Raw genomic sequence first — 23,226 nt, 5'->3', positions numbered from 1 at the left:
GCTTTTACTCAATGCAAAGCAAATATATCGGAAAAAGTGGCAAATCTTATTATCGATCGTGGCCCACATGGGTATATACCTGATTTAGATTCAAAATTTTTGGTTTTAAGTGTAACATGTAGACCTTGCATACGGCAAAATGCAACTGCAAAGAGTATTAAAACAGTATACAATGTTTAATAGTTTGCAAAATTCAAAATTATGAGGTAAATTCTAAGACACAAACATAGTAAAAACTAACAGTATTGATTTATTACATGTAAGTTCGAATTTGTTCATGTCTTTTCACATTTCATAATTTAAAACCGAGTACACATATTACAGCTGGTTCAGTTGGGGTAATCCTTGAAAATAAACATCCCAATCATCTGTTATGCCTGGCGGGGATACTGAAGATGGAACCAGATCGTAATCGTAGTTGTCTTCCTCGTCAAAGTCAATTGGTTCTTGGGCTTGTTGGTATTCTGCATAGAACGTTTCTTGTCCAGGGTCGTCTTGCTCCTGATATCGATAGCTATCACTTTCTTCACTGTCATCGTGGTTTTCATTGTCCTTGCAGTCTTCCGAATCCTGTGCACTACAGGAGCTTCTGCTACCGACATTTATTTCTTGATCCTTTATAGTATCGTTTTGTTCCTGAATTTATAAAAAGACGCGTATAAATTTACTTTTTTTAGTAATATTTAGATGATACTTCAACACGTACAACGGCAGCAACAACGGCATTTGAAAACACTTCCGAATAGACGGATAAAAAATTGGCTTGAAAAAAACAACCAAGGTAAAATAGTTTTCATAGTTATCTAGCGACAAACAAACTTCATAAACATATTTTCAAAATCAGTTCAAATTCAATCATTTCGTATTAAAAGTAGCAATGGCAAGCCGAATGCTTTACATGGTCCAAAAAGAGTTTGTTGTGGGTACCGAGTCTTGGGTCAATAGTATTTACAAAATTTTGAATCAGGTTCCCAAACGTGGACAACATAATAGACTGAAATGACACTGTCACTTTGGGTCTTATAAAGTCGCATATGATTGATAAGTATATAATTACTTGTCGTAATGAAGACGTGAATGTTTGCCAACCTCGGACAATTGATTCTTACTAACCTTTAGTTTGCGCAGATGACTATTCGGGATAATTCCTGCAAGAGTCCGGGCAACGTTTTCGCTTTTGCATTGTATGCAGTAAATGCAAGGCATGACAATGCCACCTCCCACTTCAAATAAACCTTTGTTTGATTCTCTGAGGCCGGCTGTGGGGGAACTGAAAATAGTAAAAAAAAATCGTCGAGCTTTTGCATTTTTATTTTTATTTTGTTAATTCTTAATATGAATTTTTACTTACCACACGATGCACAACACTTGCCCCCGAACTTTAAATGGAGCAATAAGTCTCGCCAGCTCTCTTGGCATAGATGCTTGGATAGTCCCATCCTTACTTAAAACAAAAAATGCATTCTCATCATGCACGGAATTCATTTTCGTCAGAATATATTCTTTGCCCACTTCAAGCACAGCTTGAGTGGCATGAAACCCTTTTAAAACGCTGTTCACACCAACAAAAAGAGCGGACATATTTTAGATTTGCCTTATATATTAATATTCGTTGATGCACGCTCGTAGTGGGATGTGTATGGCTAACACTGATTGGTTTGATCCTCCCTATTTCCTGCGGATATGACTAATACGCCGAGTATAATGGGCGGGCTGTTTTCGCTAATTGGATTTCATCCGTAGGGAAGCATAAAAGCGCAAGTTTAAACTATACTCATCACCGAGTAATCATGGATGTTTTGACTTTGATAAATGATGAAAACGATGTGCCTTCCAGTTCTCTTTTTGAAGTTAATCCAGAATGTTTTCTTTCGGATTTGAGAACTAGAATAATGGAAGAAGTTCCGGATTTGCTGCCCCACGATTTTCGATTCCTTTTTCCTTCATCTGGCGTTCGTATTTCCCTACGACAAGAGGCACGCGTCGCAGTTAAAGCGGTCTCATACACTGAGGGAGTAGGCCACTACATGCGTTTTGTTGAGGAAAAAAGAGATCCTACATATCCTCCGGAAAAGAAAGAACAAACCGTCTTCGACCTTGGTGAATCAGTGTGCCCACCCACATCAACCTCTTCTGTGAAGCAAGTCTGTGAAAAAGAACCAAACAAGGAACCTATCCCTGAGCAGGCTACTGTAATGGGCCTTAAATCACCCGAAGCATGGCTACTTAAAGGGATCAAAATATACAAGGAAAAGGAGATTGAAGATGCACGTGGCAAAGAAAAAGAAAGGCGAATCTTCTGGAATGCAAAGGCCAAAATTCTTGCCAAGTCTAATTTGAAAAAAACTCAAATTCATGAGGAAATACACAATGCTTGGCGATTAAAGAAAACTGAAATCCTTTTAGGAGAAAGCAGTGGTGTCCGTATGGCATCCACGAGTATGAAGAAAGGAACATTAGAAAAAAATAAAGAAAGAGTTCAATTAGCTAAGAGAGAGTGTGAAACTCTAAGTGACAAGATAAAGGAGCTAATGAAGACTGAGTCTGCCAAGACCGAGCAACAGATGATTGAACTAAGAGGACTCCAATCGAATTTCGATATAGCTCGAAGTACCCTAAGAAAAGCCCAAGACGCTTTAAGAAAAAACATTAAAAAATCAAGCTAAATACTTGGTTTAAATGATATCTTTGTTATTGTTCATTCCTTTGTTTACTTTGATTTGAAATTACGAATTTTAGTAATCTTCTATATAGCATAATTCAATTCCATGACTATTTTTAGGATCAATCCCAGAAGAAAAAATTATGGTGCTATGAACATTTTTGGTATAATTTCTAAGAAACGAAATGTAAGAAAAAATGAAGAATAATTTTTTTAATTGCTGGTTCTGTTTTTGCTGGTCACTGAGCCCCGTCCACACTATGCCGGATAAATTTGAATCCGCAACTTTATTTATCCGCTTAGGCATTCCGTCCACACTAGTCCGGATGAATCCGGAACAATTTTCCACCAAAAACGGAACTTAACATTTCGTAACCGGAACGTTTCGAATACGCTGACGTCATGACTTCATGTGATTTTCCTGCCCGAGTCCTTCTCGGAAGCGATCATAGGCATGTTGTTGTCGCTTGTTTTGGTTTAAGCATCGCACTTTATAAAATGCTTTCGATACATCGACGTTGTTGCTATGCAATAGACCCCAACGAGTTCAAAAATACAAACCATACATCATCATGACCCTTAACAAAAGCTCTATTTATTACGGGCTGATTTAGACATTTTAAGATTAAGACCTTTTTCCTTCGTGTAAATAACGCTCAAATAGCGGGAAGTTGGCGGGAAGGCTAATAATTTACCGCGAGCTCAATTTCGGATTCATTGTCAAAGTAATTATGCATATAAAGATCGAAAGCAACTTTTAATCATATTTCTGTCAGAGGGGTCCGACAAAGCTCTATTTCCGGTATTTTGTAATCTATAAGGATTAACACAGAAAAGTCTGTGTGTTCCGTGAAATCTTATGCAAGCTGTGATTTCCGGTTTCTTCTCCAGTATTTATTAACACCCTCTCTTGACCCAATATTCATTTATAATTTTTATACCGTTAGTATGACACAGAAAATGTATGCAACAGTGCATGTGATCGACGAAAACCAAGATTTAGTTATAGAGTTTCCGAGCATCGCTCTAGATATGACGCTTGAGAAATTAAGAGAATTAATTTCTAAAGAAAAACCGCGCATGAAGGCAATCTTCAAGTTCACCCATAGAATGGTATCGTTGTCCACGAAACAAGAGAGCATGCTGCGGCTGCGACAAGTGATGACCAATATTGAAAATTCCCAGCCACCAGCGTCCCAAGTTCACATGCGATTTACTGAAAGACCTTCAACATCGGGTAATTGTTCTGCTCCACCTCAAAAAAGATGTTTTGATCCTTCCGAATCCAATTTGGATCCACGGAAGCGAATGAAGACCTACAGCAAGATAGAGATTGATACGCCAAGCATCACCTGGTTTGAGCGGCAAAGAAGGGAATTTTGGAACGATTTTGGAAAAAAGATTAGCAGGCATCCCATTTATGGTTCGTGGTCCATTCAGGAGCAACATGGAATAATTGACACTGAATGGACTCTAAGATACACAGAACTACTAAAAGTAGAAGCTGATAAACACTTAATAAATGATGAAATAGGCGAGCAGAGGAAACGAAACCTACTGAAAAATATTGAAAAACTTTCGAAGGCAGATTTTGATCGAAATGCTTCATATCAAAGAATTGTAGAGCTAAACCAAGTCACTGTAGAAAATAAGGAAATCATTGAAGCTGAAGAAAACGTACTTCATGACTTATTTTCTAAGCTGAAACTTGCTCAGGCTGATCTAGTGAAAAGCTTAAATTGGGTAGGCCAAGGCAAAGCTAAATATGAAGACGCGGGGACAAATGACGGAAAAATAGAAGAGCTCACGCTTGATGAAACTGAGGGGCTGGCAAAAAATATCAAAGAAGAACATGATATTGATGTTTTGTAAGATCTTATGTAAATAGTTAAGAAATTGTAATTAGTTTTTCTTGAAAGTTTCTATTTTCTCGCATTTATGGAATGATTCTATCATAGGAATAAACATCATTTTTTTGGGCACATACTATTTGATTTCTTTTATTATACGGCCAAAATTTCTTAATGTACAGCTGCCAAATCGGGGTTTGCACAATGACCGACTCAGTAAATGATTTGCACAATTATCACGGTAAGGCGAATCGTCGCACATAGATAAAAGTCGGCATTGTTTTGTATTTATCACTTATTACTTCGGTAGTAGTAGAAGTGAGTGCTTGCATCGGATTACGGAGTTACTCAATTTAAAAATGAATATTCCAAGTGAAAAAACCGTCAGCGCAGATTTGTTTACTTTGAAGCGAGCAATTGAAGCTGGAAATAGAGATGTTGCTCTTTACCTTGTAGAGGTATATGAAAAATATCTCCCGAAGAGTGATCAGACAAGCACATGGGACAGCACGTGGAAAATTGATGAATTATCTAGGTGCATAATGCCAAGAGATATTCCCCCCGATTCCACACCAATCAAGTCGACTGGCAACGGAAACTGTCTCTTTAATTCTGTTTCTTTACTACTATGTGGAGAAGAAAATTTAAATGCTGTGCTTCGTCTCCTGACCGCTGCAGAGTTATTCTTAAATGCCGACTTCTACGCAAATCATCCAAGGTAAGCAAAGACAACAGTACATGCCGAAAAAGCAGATATTCATATTAAATGACAGAAATAATAAATATTCCACTCTAGTTGATCAGACATATAAAGGCTTCTGGTTTTCTGTAAATATATGACAAGCGAAGCCAAATTTAAAACTTTGCACGCCAAAGTCCCCACAAAGTTTTTACCCTGACACCGGAAACAACAAATGTCTGGTATTTTGAACAGGGTCGCACTAGAGATCTATACCGATTTTTGAATGTCAACGTTCAACAGAAGTAGTAACGGGCGCGTAATCAAAGCGTACCTAAAACTGTGCTTATTTGTTGTCCTTCTTGTAGTTTTGACTCTATAACTTTTAAACAAATTGATTTGGTTTTACACGATGCGATATCTGAATGTCTTAAATCGAAATGTATCAACCCGCAGTCACTAATAAACTCGTAATTGATAGAAAATAATCTTTTTTTAAAGTTTTGGTAGGATTGTATCCTTTCAGAACACATTTTAGGGGCATAATAATCGCTCTCTGGTTTTATTCTAACAGCCATACTAACAAGCGATGACAGTTCTCGCTGCGATTTCTATTGTTTAGAGAAACTTTGACCAAAAGTTCCAGCTTCGAACATGTTCGACGGCTCCTTTGATAATTTGGTCGCTTGGCAAATTTTTCGTGGACGGGCAAACTTACGGTCGCACTAGAAATCGTCTTGCGATGACAGATTCAGTCGGATTAAGACACCAAATTCTACCAAACCTAGTGCGACCCGGGCCAATCACGATATGTTGACAGAAATATGACAGATACTGATTTAGTCTGTAACTTCGTAATTTTTTAACTTCCTAATTTTGTAACTTCGTAACTTGTAATGCTATTTCCAGGGAACCGAAAAGTCCAGTTTCTACCCTTGCCGACTTCGCCATTGATATTTCAGTCAGTTGGCAAAGATTTGATGGACGTTTAAATCTACGTTCGCACTAGAAATTTGGACTCGTGACTCCGGGCGCCAACAGGGCCAATCACGATATGTTGACAGAAATATGACAGATACTGATTTAGTCTGTAACTTCGTAATTTTTTAACTTCCTAATTTTGTAACTTCGTAACTTGTAATGCTATTTCCAGGGAACCGAAAAGTCCAGTTTCTACCCTTGCCGACTTCGCCATTGATATTTCAGTCAGTTGGCAAAGATTTGATGGACGTTTAAATCTACGTTCGCACTAGAAATTTGGACTCGTGACTCCGGGCGCCAACAGTTAAAAAAAAAATTTCAAATTTCAAATTTCGAAAATCGATATTTATTAGATTTGAAATGGTTTCAAGAATTTATTACTTTAATGAAGCTAAGTGCTCTAAAATAGATTCCCGCGAAAAGCGATAATTCCTTCGGTTAGATCTATATGAAGATCTGGTCAACATTTCTCGTTGAACCTTTGTTTCTGGCTAAAAAGTGCTTTGCTGCTTAATTCTTTAAGCGAATTTAAATATGTAGCTCTATGTTTTGGTCTCCTGGTGAAAGGAATATTAGAAAATTTAAATTATGCAAAGAAAATTAATATTACATGTTATATATATATAAATTAATTAATCTCAGGATTTTGTACGATTTTAACATGAAACATATAACTTTACCAACAAAGGTTTACAGACGCAAGTACAAACTACAGCACAACATCGCTCTTTGTGATGTCTCTGTCGGTCGACGTAATGGATGGACATAAAAGACTTCATTGCTTAAAACAACAAGCAACACAAACATGTATACAAAGAAATTGGTCTGGTTTAATACATATGATGGCGCTTTCATCTATCGTTGGTATACCAATCTTTTCCGTATATCCAGAGTTAAATCTAGCCATCAGACCACTTTTCCATGGCCTTATTAATCCTCGTGGTAAAAAAAGGGGCGACGGAGTACTTCACATAATGTTTACTAGAGACGGCAATCTTGATAACAATAAAGGAACAGCATTCCAGCCGAACCATTTCTGCCCTATTTTTCCATCTCAAAACGATACTATTTTTACAGAGTTTGATTTTCCACCACTAGTACCTTCTAGCACTGGCAAGAAACAAAAAAGAAAACCTTTACCACAGAAAAAAAGGAAACAAGAGATGAAAAAGTGCTCAATTCCGCGTGCCTCTGTGTATATAGATCTTGATAGTGACGAGAACAGCAAAGACAAAGATGACGATGGTGTAGATAATTCTGCTCTTGCCTCCCCTTCCTGTGCCTCTGTACCTCTTGTGAATCTTGATAGTGACGAGAACAGCAAAGACAAAGATGACGATGAAGTAAATAATTCTTCTCTTGCCTCCCCTTCCTGTGCCTCTGTACCTCCTGTGAATCTTGATAGTGACGAGAACAGCAAAGACAAAGATGACGATAAAGTAAATAATTCTTCTCTTGCCTCCCCTTCCTGTGCCTCTGTACCTCCTGTGAATCTTGATAGTGACGAGAACAGCAAAGACAAAGATGACGATGGTGTAGATAATTCTTCTCTTGCCTCCCCTTCCTGTGCCTCTGTACCTCCTGTGAATCTTGATAGTAACGAGAACAGCAAAGACAAAGATGACGATGGTGTAGATAATTCTTCTCTTGCCTCCCCTTCCTGTGCCTCTGTACCTCCTGTGAATCTTGATAGTGACGAGAACAGCAAAGACAAAGATGACGATGGTGTAGATAATTCTTCTCTTGCCTCCCCTTCCTGTGCCTCTGTACCTCTTGTGAATCTTGATAGTGACGAGAACAGCAAAGACAAAGATGACGATGGTGTAGATAATTCTTCTCTTGCCTCCCCTTCCTGTGCCTCTGTACCTCTTGTGAATCTTGATAGTGACGAGAACAGCAAAGACAAAGATGACTTCTTTTACGTTTCAATGCAAAGTTTGTCACGGTCTTGGTATAATACTAGAGGTAACCAATTGGAGCTTCGTAATACCAATGACGAAAACGTAAATCTTAAATCTTTGCTATCTCTTCCATTAGTTTCACGAAAATGGTATCGCGCGAGGGGAAACAAGACTGCGAGGCCTGCAACTAATGTTCCAAATAAAGATGTTGGAAGAGGAATAGCAATTAATAAAAAACACGAAGAAGAAAATTTAAGATATCATGACAAACCCGAAGACGTGCAGATAGCTATGAATGCAGTCACAAAGAACTGGTTGGGAAAGCGAGGTAGATTGGCTGCAAAGAATTGGAGTCGAACGGCGGAAACGAATAAACATTCAAGAAATGGAGGGAACGGGTTTCAATTTGGTATTGCGAAAGGAACGCTGGAAAAAAACATTAATGATATAGTTACAGAGATGTCTATTAAAACTGGAAGTAAAAGAACAGCTGAGTTATCGGGATTGCTGGCTGTGGGAAACTTTATCAAATCTTCTGCAGTCATTGCGGTTCAGGAGGCAGGAAAAGTATACGTCGCAGCCAAACAAGAAAGTGAAGGAATCTTCTCAGAGAAACCCCGTGCCATGCCTTCGTCATACTTATTTTCTTATTTCGGACGATACTTTAACATTGTACAATTTTATCTTAATGGAAAATCGTACATTATGGAAAACAGAAACCAAACGTTCGAGGTAGTAATAGAACAGTTGCAAAAATTATCAATTGATTCCCAATATTCCATGAACAATGACATAGATCAGAAAATCGGAGGAATTTTCAACAAGTCTCTGGAGATGATGGATACCAAAAGGGATCGAGACATTCTTAAAGGAATTTTCGCACATGCTACAAGTGTTAACTTCGTTTCAAAACTCCAAGGCGTAAAAAATAAGACCGCAGTAATGAATTGCAGAGACGAGCTTAAAGGTAATATTTCAAAGTTTCTTGACATCAAGATTACGTCCCAATGTGTCCGTAACGACATGACAAACAGTCAGCAAAGCCGTCTCCAGAAAAGAATAATCAAAGCTAGAAAGGATAAGGAAATGAAACTCAATATAGAAAGTAGAGGAAGAATGATGAAGTGCGAGGAATGGCCTGAGCTAGCAAGTGTTTTAGAGTACGTTTTTGGTGAAGCGGATCAAAGAGAAAATTCAGGAGGAGGATTAGAGGCACACCCCCGACTAAAGAATGATGTGTTGTTTAGAAGTAAAGATAACAACACTTTCATGAGGCAAGCTTTAGAAGTAATTAACGCCGTTTCACCTCCCTCTTTTCACATTTCTCTCAGTACTTGTTTCAACTACACAATGACATATAAAAAAAATTCTGCAAGCGCCTTAAGACATCATCATGGAAAGGAAGTCAACGCTAAAATTTCCTTGCACCACCAATCCAAAACTCTTGTAAATAAACTTGTAGTAAATCTCCACTACAGCACTGCCAATGTAAATTATAGTTGCGATTTAAGTGACAAAAGAAAAGACAACGTACTTATTGATTCTAAAGATGCCAAAAAAATTGTATGTGGTGAAATAACTCCTGTTCAAAAGCCTGGAAAAGCTTGGAAGACCATAGAGTGCCCAGACCACGATTGGAACCAAAGCAGAACAGATGCAGTGACACCTATGACCCACCTGTTCATGAAGACGTTGATAACAAAACGTGAAAGCATTCCGTCCTCTCTTACTGTTAATGACCTCCATTTGAATCTGCATAGTTCTAACACTCTTCTTCATGTTACTCGTACTGGAAAAGCAGTGACGCTTTTAAATCCATCTTTGTTGGAGCCCGATACAACTATAAAATTATTTAATGAGCTCTTTCTTCTGATGTCAAAACCGTCTTTGGATTGCGTTTTCCGGGACCCCTCGAAAGGAAGTCTCAAGACAATTTTTGTTTTCATTGTCGACAACGGTCCAGCTGAACAGCCAGCAAGTCCCCTGGTTCAAATGCTCCTTGTTAGACTTTTACGTCTTCTTAATCTTGACAAGATTACACAAGTATCTTTTGCGGAATATCACAGCAAGAGAAACTTCGTTGAACGTGTTCACGCCATCGAGGACGAGGCTCTATCTCGCCACGGGCCATTTTCGGCTCACAAAGTTTACCAAGGCCAAGTAGACCCCGGGTCTAACAAGCACAAAGAGAACATGGAAGCAATGACAAATGATGTTATTTCCTGCCTTAGCCAGGCAAAATATGGGGGGGAGGCGTTGGAGGCCTACAGGGGGATAAGGTCATCAGAATATATCTTCAACGACGAGGAACGCTTGAAAAACTTTCTGTCGCTTTCAGAAGAAAATAAAGAAGAGTGTGATTGGTCATACAAAGTAATAGAGGAGAGCTGGGTTTGGAAAGACATTGAGCTAATTTGGAATTTGAAGCAGGAAAATATTTCAGGAAACTATCTGGATGACTACCAGATGATTAATAATAATTATACTCAATTTAGAACTGCTTGGGTTGACAAGTATGAGGCTACCTTTTACAGGCCAAACGAACAGTGGCGAGGGGAAGCACTGCCAAGAAAAGAAATGCAACCAATTCCTGATTATATGAGATGGCTAGCTACTGGTGGAGAACTTCATTATCTGTCATTTGATAGAAATCAAATAATCTGCGGACCCTGGGACGAGTCTCCAGGGCTCTTCAGACCTGAGAGACTTCTGGATATAATGAGTGCGATGAATTGTGACCCTCCTGAGAGTGTCTTTCCTGCAATATCATTTTTGGTGTGGCTTCCTGAAAAAGAGGTTGCTAGATATTTTCAAGAGGAAGGGAAAAGAATATCAACAGAGGTGATCGAAGATCAAGAAAGGGAACGGTGGAGGAGACATAAACGGTTCTCTAAAAATGTTGCAACCTTAAGGGATGTTTGTAAAAAGATGGGTCTTTCAACAAAAGGGCAGAAACACCACTTAGTGGAACGAATTGCAACGTCGGAGGGAGACGAGCCACCATTAAAAGAACAGATCTATAATGGACATTTTCAGACAGTTCCATCATCCATACCACGTCTAAGAAAATTACCTGTAGCGAAGCTGAGGTACATTCTTCACTATCATGGCTTACCAACCCAAGGTAACAAAGAAGAACTGTGCCTGAGGATATTCTTACTGAGACAAAACCGATACCAACTTGCCTTTAAAAGCCATGAAGACGAAATAAGAAGAATGCTTTCTCTAATTCCTAAAATTATTTTAGAGGAGAGGAGAATGGCAATATTGAACCCAACTGACAAATTCAAAAAAAGGACCCACTCGTCAAATATCAAAGATAAAAGCTTCCTTCCAGTTCCTGACAGTGTCGATATAAACAATATCCATTTAGAAATGTTAAGACCCCTGTATGATTATTTAAGTATTTTAAAGGAAAGTCGGAGACAGAAATGTGAAACGCTACAAGCCAAGCCGCTATTTAATCAAGATATGCCAGAACCTGAAGCTCCCGACCATGAACAATTCTTTGTGGTCGGGAAAAAAGTGAAAGTCAAGTGGTCAAGAGAAGAAATTGGAGATAGTGGTTGGAAAGTAGGATGGTACTCTGCAGCAGTCCAAGGTTTTTCCATTGAAAACGACACAATAGACATTGTATATTTTGCTGAGGAGGAAAGTGTATATACAATATGCATATCAGAATATTTGTCAAAAGGAAAGCTGATGCCCGTACAAAAGTGAAGACCGTTATAACGTTAATTTGGCTGTTCTCTTGTCCAACCATTACGATGATCTGGCTGTTCTCTTGTCCAACCATTACGATGATCTGGCTGTTCTCTCGTCCAACCATTACGATGATCTGGCTGTTCTCTCGTCCAACCATTACGATGATCTGGCTGTTCTCTCGTCCAACCATTACGATGATCTGGCTGTTCTCTTGTCCAACCATTACGTTGATCTGGCTGTTCTCTCGTCCAACCATTAAGATGATCTGGCTGTTCTCTTGTCCAACCATTAAGATAATCTGGCTGTTCTCTTGTCCAACCATTAAGATGATCTGGCTGTTCTCTTGTCCAACCATGACGATGATCTGGCTGTTCTCATGTCCAACCATGACGATGATCTGGCTGTTCTCTTGTCCAACCATGACGATGATCTGGCTGTTCTCTTGTCCAACCATGACGATGATCTGGCTGTTCTCTCGTCCAACCATTAAGATGATCTGGCTGTTCTCTTGTCCAACCATGACGATGATCTGGCGGTTCTCTTGTCCAACCATTAAGATAATCTGGCTGTTCTCTTGTCCAACCATTACGATGATCTGGCTGTTCTCTTGTCCAACCATGACGATGATCTGTCTGTTCTCATGTCCAACCATGACGATGATCTGGCTGTTCTCTTGTCCAACCATTAAGATAATCTGGCTGTTCTCTTGTCCAACCATGACGATGATCTGGCTGTTCTCTCGTCCAACCATTAAGATGATCTGGCTGTTCTCTTGTCCAACCATTAAGATAATCTGGCGGTTCTCTTGTCCAACCATTAAGATAATCTGGCTGTTCTCTTGTCCAACCATTACGTTGATCTGGCTGTTCTCATGTCCAACCATTACGATGATCTGGCTGTTCTCTTGTCCAACCATGACGATGATCTGGCTGTTCTCTCGTCCAACCATTACGATGATCTGGCTGTTCTCATGTCCAACCATTACGATGATCTGGCTGTTCTCTTGTCCAACCATTAAGATAATCTGGCTGTTCTCTTGTCCAACCATGACGATGATCTGGCTGTTCTCTCGTCCAACCATTAAGATGATCTGGCTGTTCTCTTGTCCAACCATGACGATGATCTGGCTGTTCTCTTGTCCAACCATTAAGATAATCTGGCTGTTCTCTTGTCCAACCATGACGATGATCTGGCTGTTCTCATGTCCAACCATGACGATGATCTGGCTGTTCTCTTGTCCAACCATTAAGATAATCTGGCTGTTCTCTTGTCCAACCATGACGATGATCTGGCTGTTCTCTCGTCCAACCATTAAGATGATCTGGCTGTTCTCTTGTCCAACCATTAAGATAATCTGGCGGTTCTCTTGTCCAACCATTAAGATAATCTGGCTGTTCTCTTGTCCAACCATTACGTTGATCTGGCTGTTCTCATGTCCAACCATTACGATGATCTGGCTGTTCTCTTGTCCAACCATGACGATGATCTGGCTGTTCTCTCGTCCAACCATTACAATGATCTGGCTGTTCTCATGTCCAACCATGACAATGATCTGGCTGTTCTCTTGTCCAACCATTAAGATAATCTGGCTGTTCTCTTGTCCAACCATGACGATGATCTGGCTGTTCTCTCGTCCAACCATTAAGATGATCTGGCTGTTCTCTTGTCCAACCATTAAGATAATCTGGCTGTTCTCTTGTCCAACCATTAAGATAATCTGGATGTTCTCTTGTCCAACCATTACGTTGATCTGGCTGTTCTCATGTCCAACCATTACGATGATCTGGCTGTTCTCTTGTCCAACCATTAGGTTGATCTGGCTGTTCTCTCGTCCAACCATGACGATGATCTGGCTGTTCTCATGTCCAACCATTACGATGATCTGGCTGTTCTCTTGTCCAACCATTACGATGATCTGGCTGTCCTTTCCTGGCGTAAGACTTCTCTTGATGATGATAATCAAACTGACCATTGGTAGATAACAAAGATCATTCTTGTCATTGAATTGAATATTGAAAAAATAATCTCTGATCTGATTAGAAGCGCTGCATTCTAGCAGAATTCAGTTTCATACATAAACGTAAGGAACTGTTTCAAGTTACACCTAGTTGCAAGAAGGTTGTCATAGGAAGAAAGAACTTTTGTAATTTAGTGAGGATTTTAATTATTGATTTACTGATAAAGGAATGTATTAAAAAGACAAAATAAATCACTGGAGCTGATCTTTTTCTTTTTTTTAATAACCAAGACATTCCTTAGGATTATGGTCAATCACTAATAATTTAATTATTAAATTCCTCACTAAATTACATAAGTTCTTTCTTCCTACGAGGCTTCTTTCAACTAGGCCGTGTATGTAAAAGCAGTCGAAAAACAAAAAGAATGTAGTTTGGAAATAATTTGAAACACTTTTCCAATAAGGTAAATTTTTAAATAAGACAAAATACATATTTTATGTCAAATAAGGGAAAGGGTGTTAAAATTAAGTAGAAATGTGAGGGGTATTAAATTTGGAAGTGGAAATCCAGTGTAGAGGGGGTTTGAGGGCACTGGAAAACCCAGAGGAGGGGGTATTAAATTTGGTAGTGAAAATCCAGGGGAGGGGGTATTAAATTTAAGTGGAAATCCAGGGGAGGAGGGGTTTGAGGGCACTGGAAAATCCAGGGGAGGGGGTATTAAATTTAAGTGGAAATCCAGGGGAGGGGGGGTTTGAGGGCCCTGGAAAATCCAGGGGAGGGGGGAACTGAAAAGTTATGTCCTCAATAGGGGGGGTGCGGACTAAAAATGCAACTGCCCAATATTGCTTCTGCCATCCTTTCCCGCCAGTATCAACAATAGTATCGGTGAGTTTGTGATTCTATAAGATGGCAGAAGCTGTGCTAGAGGATTTAGAATTCCTTGCGCTTGACTTGACGGATGATTTAGCAGAGGATAATCTTGAAGAATTTGTGAATATTGAGGAAGATTCGACTGAACTTTGTGAAGAGCGTTTCGATCAGGTCTCTTTAGCCGAATTAGTTGATATATGTTCTCGACTATCGGATGAAAAATCGAACATTTCTCGTGAATTATTTGTTGCGGAGAAAGTATTGAACTTTATCAAAAATGCAGGACCTCATCCTACAGTGTCTTCGCTGCTTGAGAGCATTAGGTCAGCTTTTACATCTTTTTATGGTGTCCAGCTTAAGAAAAAACAGGAACGTTCTGTAAGGATCGAACGAAACTTTTTGAAAAGTGACTCACCAGAAAGGGCAGACGTTGAACAAAAATGGAACGAAATAATCGGAAATTGTGGCATTTCTCCAGACAAACACACACACACTGTTCTTCAGCACATTCTTTTTCACTTTTGGACCGTTAAAGGTAAAACATCTAACAATCCTCTGATAATTACTACAACGTCCGGTGCAACTGATGAAAGTGAATAGCAGGCAATTCGTTACCACGGAGGGTGGGCTGTGAAGAGAGCAAGAGACCTCGTCAAATCTTCTTGTAACCTAGTTTTGAAGCAAAGTAATAATGACAGTACAGAAGTATATGTTGAACCACAAAAAGCTTTAGAGTTAATCAAGACTCTTGGAACTGATGAAAAAGTAGGAGATGAATACCATTTTGTTATTAACAATGAGGTCATTCCTTTCTTTGTTCTTTTACATGATTTTACTGAGAACTTTTTCTCTGTGTCAGCAATTAATGACCAAAGCATTATCGATTGTTTAAAGAACATGTCTGAAAATAAGACCTTGAGAGATGCTTGGGGGAAGATTTGCAAAAATGATTACCCAGCGGCAGTGCAAGTGTCTGTCATGCAAAGAGTTTGTTCAATGTTTGTCAAGTCGAAACAGCAGATTGTACGAGAGAAGATGAATTTAAAACCCCAGAAAGGAAGTGTGGCATTGAGGCAAGAAATCAAGAAGCCAAAAGGAAATAAATCTGGAAAATGCAAACAAAAAGAAGCATGTGCAGCTGACAAAACACCCGAAATAATTATCAAATTAAGAGAAGGTTTCAGTAACCCTGACACTGTGTCACATTGTTTGGAAGAAATTGGCAAATCTGCTGATCCACATAAGCTGCTTAACAATTTGACTGGGAAACAATTGTCAAAACTTTTGAAAGCATTAGGAAAACCTGCATTTGATGGAAAAGGGAAAGAGAAACAAATTTCTGTGCTGTTACCAGTGATAAGGTAGACTTTTCCTTTAAACATTCCATATCCAGAGAAGGTATATATATTTGTTGTGCATTGTTGTACTAGAGCTGCTAAATGAAATAAGGGTAGAGAGACACAGGGACCCAACATTATTTAAAAAGGAATTCAGGAGAGATTAGTCGAACAGCTTTTATTTTCTAAGACATGATTTTCAAAATGATTTTCTAAAAGGTATAGTGTCAGTCCATGGTATAAGGTTATTCTCTGCTCGTCACTATTATTATAAGCATTTGTATAGGAAATCGCATGATCTTCCCGTACAATTTGGAAATTAATAGACACTCGTAATGTTTCGAAAGTTCTTTAATACACGAGCCTTTAGGCGATATTTCGTTTATAGTTCACTCAACAAAATTTCAGTAAAAAATGCGAAGCGACGCTGTTCATCTTTGTCTATTTGGGGGCCGATTTTCAGTCCATGGCACAACTGAAATGCATAAAAAAGATTGGTTGTTATTAGTTTTTACAGCTTTTTTTGCTGCTGTTGACATTAGTTTGGCCGTGTTTCCATAGCGACTTAATTCGGTACTCCTACGGAGTACAATTAACGCTATAATTGTACTCCTCTTGACAAATAAGAGTTGAGTAATTTTGTTGAGTGTACTATAAGTTATGTTATTAACTATCTGGTCTTAAATGCAACATTGTATGTTTTAAAACTGTACTAAACTAAATAACTTTTTACTGTCAACTGGTGAATCTGAATGCCCATCCAATCAATACATAACAATAAATAGCATCTTCTGATAAGCTAAATTTAGGCATATTGGCATGTCACACTCTTTGTTTTTCATATTAAGTAAAGATTTGAATGGTCAATAATTACAGATTTCAATGTTTCATATAGTTTCTCTTCACATCTGTTAGTTTCATCCATCTAGTATCACTGCTTTTTATATGAAAACATAACAGTGTTTCCTTTTTTTTCAGCTTTAAACTGAAGCTGAGTGCCTGGGAGTGATGATTACATGTACAAACATCAGGTTAATGTAACAGGCCACACAATCTTGCTGAAAATACTTTCACCCATCTGACGTTTAGGCAAGGTGCCTGAATTGGCTGCAACGTTCATACATTCTTCTACTTCAAAGACATTGGTTTGCTTTCTTGACACTAACTTTGACCCTGTGAAGGAGATATTGCCTGCCAGGTTGTAACCATAAGTGTACGCTGTCATATTATGAGAACCACCACACATTTGACGTTGGACAGAGAAGAATGACTCAACACAATCTTGATTTAATCTTTTTAAAATTAGATAAAGGTCATTTCCAAATTCATCTTTAAATGCAGCACTGTTGATATATTGAAGAAGATCTTTAAGTGCATTAATGGTTACCTGTAAAAAGAAAAAGAAAAAAAGAAAATGAAACTGGAATTTTTCTACTTGTAATAAAAGTACTATTTCTACAAATGAAGTGCATAAGTATGTGACATCAAGGATTTATGATAACCGTATATTTGACATATTTACATGTAGTTTTGAAAATGTAATTATAAGTTAAATAGATCAAGAAGGCATAGTTGCATGTTAAAAGTTGTGAAGATAATTAGTGTTTAAGTCTAAAATAACATGTTTCCCCTTTACCACTGAGTAAATGTTTTTGCAAGTATGATTCAGTGCTAAAACAAACTGACAATTTTACATTTACTTGCTTACATGTTATTAAGTCCAGTTTCAATGTTATATTTTTACCCAATTTCTTATTTCAAGAAGACATATTAAAATTATTCAAAAATTCCACAAAAACATCCATCACTTCAGTACTTTAGAGTGCAAACAATATATTAAATCGTGGAACTTTCTTTAGCAATACTAAATAGCACAATTTCATGCAAATTCCATTGTTTTCTATTGTTTAATTAGTACTATTTTCAACTATTTCGTAATTAGTGTTTCATGGATTAACTGTTTGTACTATTACCAAAGCAAAGATTGTCAATGTTTTTGTGTTTGCTTTTCTTCTAATCTCCTGTTAATTATATTTTACACAACTGAAGAACATTGTTGATCTACCTGTAAATCAAACATTGTCTGCCAAGTTATAAAATGACTAGATACTTCAGATCTGGTGGGAAACACTTGTTGTTGACTGGCTTTCCAGTTATCAAAGAAGGATAAAATATTGTCTAATCTAGTAATTCGATTGTCATGAATAGATGCAAGTGGTTGCCTACTATCAAATACTTCCCAGAGATCATGGCATATGGATATATATTCCTGTGTTGATCCTGTTGCATTATTTTCATGAGCTCTCATTTCCTCAGCAACCTTTTTAGATAGTGTGTTAACAGCCAGTTTTACTCTCATTTTACTCCAGTTGTCAAGCTGAACATGAGCCCTTCTCAATGGTGTTGCATAAAGACGCCTTCTTTTTTCTCGTTCATATACTGAATATATGTGGTCCCATAAAATATATTTGTTGTTCAGTTTGAGTGTTCTTGAATACCGTGTGTGATTTTCTTTAAATCCACTATTGAAAATATTGTTCCTTAGCTTTTTTATGAGATGTGGTGGGTCAGAGAAGAAAAATATAGGCCTGCCTGAAAAGGGATTACAGCCTTGACTCTTTGTAGCATTGTTCCCATTCATTGCTATAAATGCTCTGTTTTCAGAAGCTCCATCACAAATTGAAAGCAAAATAGTGAAATCAAAACCATGTAGCAAGCTTACACCTTGCCAGAAAACCCTATTGAGCTTCTGGGCAGTGATTGATTTTGTTAAAAAATAGCTCAGAGGAAACTCAAACTTTGCAAATAAACTCTTGAAATAAAATTGTAAAACATGTGTTGCAAGTCTTTCTTCTGGCTGGCTATTTGGGGGACGTTCATTGTCAATAGCATCATCAGTATCAAGGTTAGTGAATCCAATCAGCTCCCATGTGGAGGGGTCAAATACCAGCCCTTCTTTAATTTTCACTTCGTCGAATATTAGTGCACCAATCCTAGCAGACTTCTTTAGTTTGAGTTTTTCAATCTTATCTTTCATTGCAGCAATATTACCTGTACTCCACCCAGATTGAGGGGAACAAAAATTCTTGTAATCACTTAAAGTTCTGCCACTTGGTAATTTGATGAATCCAGATTCTCTAATATCATCATACAAAGCATGTGATTTACTATACATTCTCAAACACCACTTGATTACCAAAGGATGCCAGCGCATTTGTTTTGATGGCATTGTCAGTGATTTTGCTTGATCCTTTAACAAAATTTCAAAAAACTGATCATGTGCACTGCCTGTATGGTCTCGAATATGATTTAATAGAAGCTTTTTCTTTGAAAATTTTTTTTGGCATTCTTTCCACAAACAAGTATATACACGATCAATGGGAGCAATGGTGCTGTCAGTCTCAGGAATATGTTCCTTTACATGGCTATATAAGCATTCTACATCTGAAAACTCTTTACTAGAACATCCTTCCCATTGGCACACCGGATTGTTTAGTTTCTCTCTTTTTGAAATTAAACATTTGTTAAGATTGTTAAACATAAATTTTAGGTCATTATCAGTCTTTTCTCCAACGCCACTCATCTTTTCTCTATATTTTTCAAGTTGTAGCACTTGTTTATGAAGTTTTCTTAGCTCTGCTGCCTGCTTTCTAGTAACACTAAGTAATTCCTCTTTATTCATGTAAACGAAGTTAAGATGTGAACTTTGAGGTGAGACATTCTCTTTGTCTTCCTTTTTATTAAGCCTGGATTTTTTTGTCCTTAAATAATGCTCTGTTTTCATACACAAATCACATACACTGTTGCAAACCACTTCATCTGCTCCAGGGAGAAATATAACACAACCTGTTGATCTGATTACTTTTTGATGAAATTGAGAGAGATTTGTTTCAACATATGCTGCAGCTTCTTTACTTTTTGTGTAAAAAATTGGTTGATTGATGTCCTTTGGTATAGTTCCTTCAAAAGGCTCAAATGGACAACCTCTACAAACTTTCGAACTTTCAATTACTAACATGAGTTTTTGAAGTTCAGTAACATTGGTGATATAATTTGAGACATCAGCCCATTCTAAGTTTGCTGTGTACTTAATTTTGCCTTCTATTGCTATAAGCCAGGTTAGACTTCTGTTAATAATTACTTCAACTTTAGCATAACCATCATTTCCAGAAAAAAAGAACAGATGACATGTCTTTTTGTCATGACTGTAGTTTGCTTTCCACTTAGGAAAATGTTCAAAGATGTGCAGTTCAGGAATTTCTTCAACTGTAAATACATTTTGAGACATTTCCAGAGAGGTATCATGATCACCCTTACAAATATCTTCATTTTTCGACTGATCAGTATTCAATATTTGCAAACACTCCATTTCCAAAAACTTTTTAAATTCATCAATGCTATTGTGTGTGCCAACATTGTCAGACAAAAGACTTTTTAGAAGGGGATTGAATTTTTCAACAGTTCTTGATATTGTTTCTTTGAAAAAGACCCATCTAAGAATTCCTTTCATTTTTCCAAAGTTTTTCACCAGATTATGATAGGCACGATGAAAATAATTCCTTAAATCGTGATTCTTGAACTGCACCTGATAAATTCTATCGATGACTTGAATGATGGGGTCATATTTTTCTGCAGATTTAGCTTTAAAATTGAAAGCATTTTCGGGAAAGCTTACATTGACAAGTGCATAAAGTAGCAACTCTACTTCAAGCAATGGACTTCCATTCCTAAAATCATGCACCGAGGCAGAAACATCTAAATTAGGCAGTGTGCTAGTAGTATTTGTAGTTCCAACATCTATCGGTTTGACCTGTTCGTGTATTCGTTCTTCATCACAAACTGTTACAGTATCCACTAAACTTGACGCTTCACCACATGTTTTTGATGTTGAATTATAATTTGCAATCTTAAAACTTTCGTTTAGGCTTCCAAGAAGCTGTAATTCCTTCAATTTTTGTTTTATTTTCACAGGCGTGCTAAAATACGCTCCTTTCTTGGATGGTGGTTTTCTAGGAGTCGAGAGGGGTCTTTTATTTGATTCTTTATTGAAACTCATCTTGAAGCTTAAAACTCACCGTTACGAACCCAAAATCAAACTCAAGCTCACTGTAATTATGGCGGGAAAGCATGATAGACACAAATTGTATGTCGATTTCAGGTCAATTTTGATTTTGTCTACATCATTGGAAGGTGTACATACTATATGAATTCTCTAGCGCTTTGCTGATCAAAATTTGAGATGTAAAAAAACCAATCTTGCTCAAATTTGCTCAGTCTGATTTTTTTCACATAAGTAGAACACTATATGAACATTTCAAAAAAATATAAACTAGGTTTTGGAAAACATTGTAACAAAGCCAAAAATGCCCTGCGCCCGCATTTGCTATATAAAATCTAGCATAAAAACCATAGGCAGTCGCTTATTAAAATGGTTCTTTGACTACAAAAACCAGCGAATTCTTCGTAATAAAAAACTCTTTTTATGTTTTGGGTATTCTCTAACACCAATAAAATTGTTTTATTGGCTAAAAACATAGATAAACAAGCCTAAATTTACCTTTGAAAGATCTTCTTGTCAGCCGAACTTCCTCTACGAACGGTCCGCCATTGTTGACAGTCAGAGTAGTGCCCAGTCCTCCTCTCCGCATCACGGATCGGCCAATAGATGTATGCCCGTTTCAACGCCCTCCCTCCTCCCGCCCTGGCCCTGCTCACGCCATTTCCCGCTACGACGTTTTTTTTAAAGCGCGCGCCCGGGCAGATACGGGTCATATGATAAACACAAATATAAATGAATGAATGAATCTTGAATGAAGGAAGGAATGAATCTTTATTAAGGCAATTTCAACAAACGTGAAATTGTTACAAAAATGTAAAATATAAATAGAACATAAATATAGCTGTACAAATATTATAAAACACTTTGATTGAAAATACCTATTTATGAAGAAATTTTTAAATCTCTAAGTCTTAACATGAGGCATGATAAAATCATACTTTCGATCTCTTAAAGGACGGTTTCTGATAGGTGGTAGCATGTCCCTTAGAAAGTGTTTAAATTTGAATCGTTTGTATTGGTTTCTTTGAACAGCTAGATGGTAATCTTTCTGTTGTTGTATCTGAATTTAGCTGCTCGTCTGAAAAACCTGTCAATTCGTTCAAGATCTTTTTGATGGGACGCTGCCCCCAGACTTGTATTCTGTATGTAAAAAGTGATACAATCAGTGAATCAAATAGTTGTGATAGTTGCTTAGGGGAGTGTCCATGTAGGCTTTACAGTTCCTGATGATATATAATCGACTGGAAGGTCTAGATAGCAAATTATCGATGTGAATGTACGTTCCACGATGTTGGCTTGTTCTGGAAGGTTACACCAAGCAGTCTAAGAGATTCTTTCCTTTTGATGCCGTAAATGACCATTTCCCATGTCTTATTCAAGTACGTTAAGGATCATTTGGATATTTTTTTGTCCAGCTTGCGATGTTGTGTAGTTTTTGTGTAGTTTTGTGTAGAAAGAGCGGATTCTTCGTCATTTTTAACCGGGGCAGTCACAACCTCAATTTGGTGGACAAAACAAAATAATTTCAATCTCCTGAGAATTGGGCCCCTATTGTTATGTCCTCCATCAACTGAAAGCCTAGCTCAGTAATGTGTCTCGGATAGAAGTAAGACCTGTTTTAGGGACCTGTTTTTCATGTATGTGCCATCTTAAGTTATTGCAAAAACTTGTTCAACCAGAAAAGCGGACGCCAACTTCATATTCGACCTGGAACCGAAGTAAAACTTGTTTTTAAAACCTTTTTGAATAACATAATTTGAAAAAAAACTTGATAGACCGAACGCGGCGTTCATTTCTAATGATAATTTATCAAACATACAAACTCATATAGTGGTTTTCAAAAACCTCAACACGTCAGTGAACACTTTAACGTATTACACTTTAATACGCTTTATTGTCCACATTTTGTTTTGATTTTCTTTTGTGTTTTCGGTGTATTAAGTTTATTACACCTTAGTTAGAAAACTCATTAATGATTCATGAAGAAAACACAATAGAAATCATGACCATGAAGGTGATTTTATATCGGATAAAGATTCGTCTTCATTTGCATAAACTTTAACTTGGATTTTCTCTATCAAACTTGGTTCATTTCGTAAAAAAATCGGTACACAATGAGAACAAACATCATAAGTTTTCTAAGCCGTTCAATAATCTCGCAGATCGTGTTTTATCGGGTCTAAAACCACTCGGCTGCGCCTCGTGTTTTATACCCGATAAAACA

The 23,226-nt window shown here is 37.7% G+C and overlaps 2 protein-coding genes across 2 annotated transcripts; both read right to left on the bottom strand.

Moving 5' to 3' along the window:
- Positions 1 to 157: 157 nt before the first annotated feature.
- LOC148905839 (uncharacterized) lies at positions 158 to 21,637 on the bottom strand. Its single transcript, XM_089038702.1, has 4 exons — positions 21,501 to 21,637; positions 1,352 to 1,444; positions 1,114 to 1,270; positions 158 to 636 (listed from the first exon to the last, which is right to left on the bottom strand). The coding sequence occupies exons 2-4, from the start codon at positions 1,417 to 1,419 to the stop codon at positions 319 to 321; spliced, it is 543 nt and encodes a 180-aa protein (XP_088894828.1). The 5' UTR covers positions 1,420 to 1,444; positions 21,501 to 21,637; the 3' UTR covers positions 158 to 318.
- LOC148905840 (uncharacterized) lies at positions 16,107 to 21,489 on the bottom strand. The gene has a single exon (XM_089038701.1). The coding sequence runs from the start codon at positions 20,997 to 20,999 to the stop codon at positions 17,979 to 17,981; it is 3,021 nt and encodes a 1,006-aa protein (XP_088894827.1). The 5' UTR covers positions 21,000 to 21,489; the 3' UTR covers positions 16,107 to 17,978.
- Positions 21,638 to 23,226: the final 1,589 nt, after the last annotated feature.

This window comes from Actinia tenebrosa, unplaced genomic scaffold (assembly GCF_029948245.1).
Source record: "Actinia tenebrosa isolate PJP-AT-01 unplaced genomic scaffold, QUT_ActTen_1.0 PGA_scaffold6__47_contigs__length_16458017, whole genome shotgun sequence".
NCBI lineage: Eukaryota > Metazoa > Cnidaria > Anthozoa > Actiniaria > Actiniidae > Actinia > Actinia tenebrosa.
This window is presented reverse-complemented; position numbering and strand designations above follow the sequence as displayed.

Bases quoted from the DNA above. Each gene is read 5' to 3' on its own strand.
- LOC148905840 (XM_089038701.1), bottom strand. From the start codon at position 20,999: ATGAGTTTCAATAAAGAATCAAATAAAAGACCCCTCTCGACTCCTAGA.
- LOC148905839 (XM_089038702.1), bottom strand. From the start codon at position 1,419: ATGCCAAGAGAGCTGGCGAGACTTATTGCTCCATTTAAAGTTCGGGGG. The intron at 1,271-1,351 runs GTAAGTAAAAAT...TACTATTTTCAG, and splicing joins CAAGTGTTGTGCATCGTGTG to TTCCCCCACAGCCGGCCTCA. The intron at 637-1,113 runs GTTAGTAAGAAT...TTATAAATTCAG, and splicing joins GTCATCTGCGCAAACTAAAG to GAACAAAACGATACTATAAA.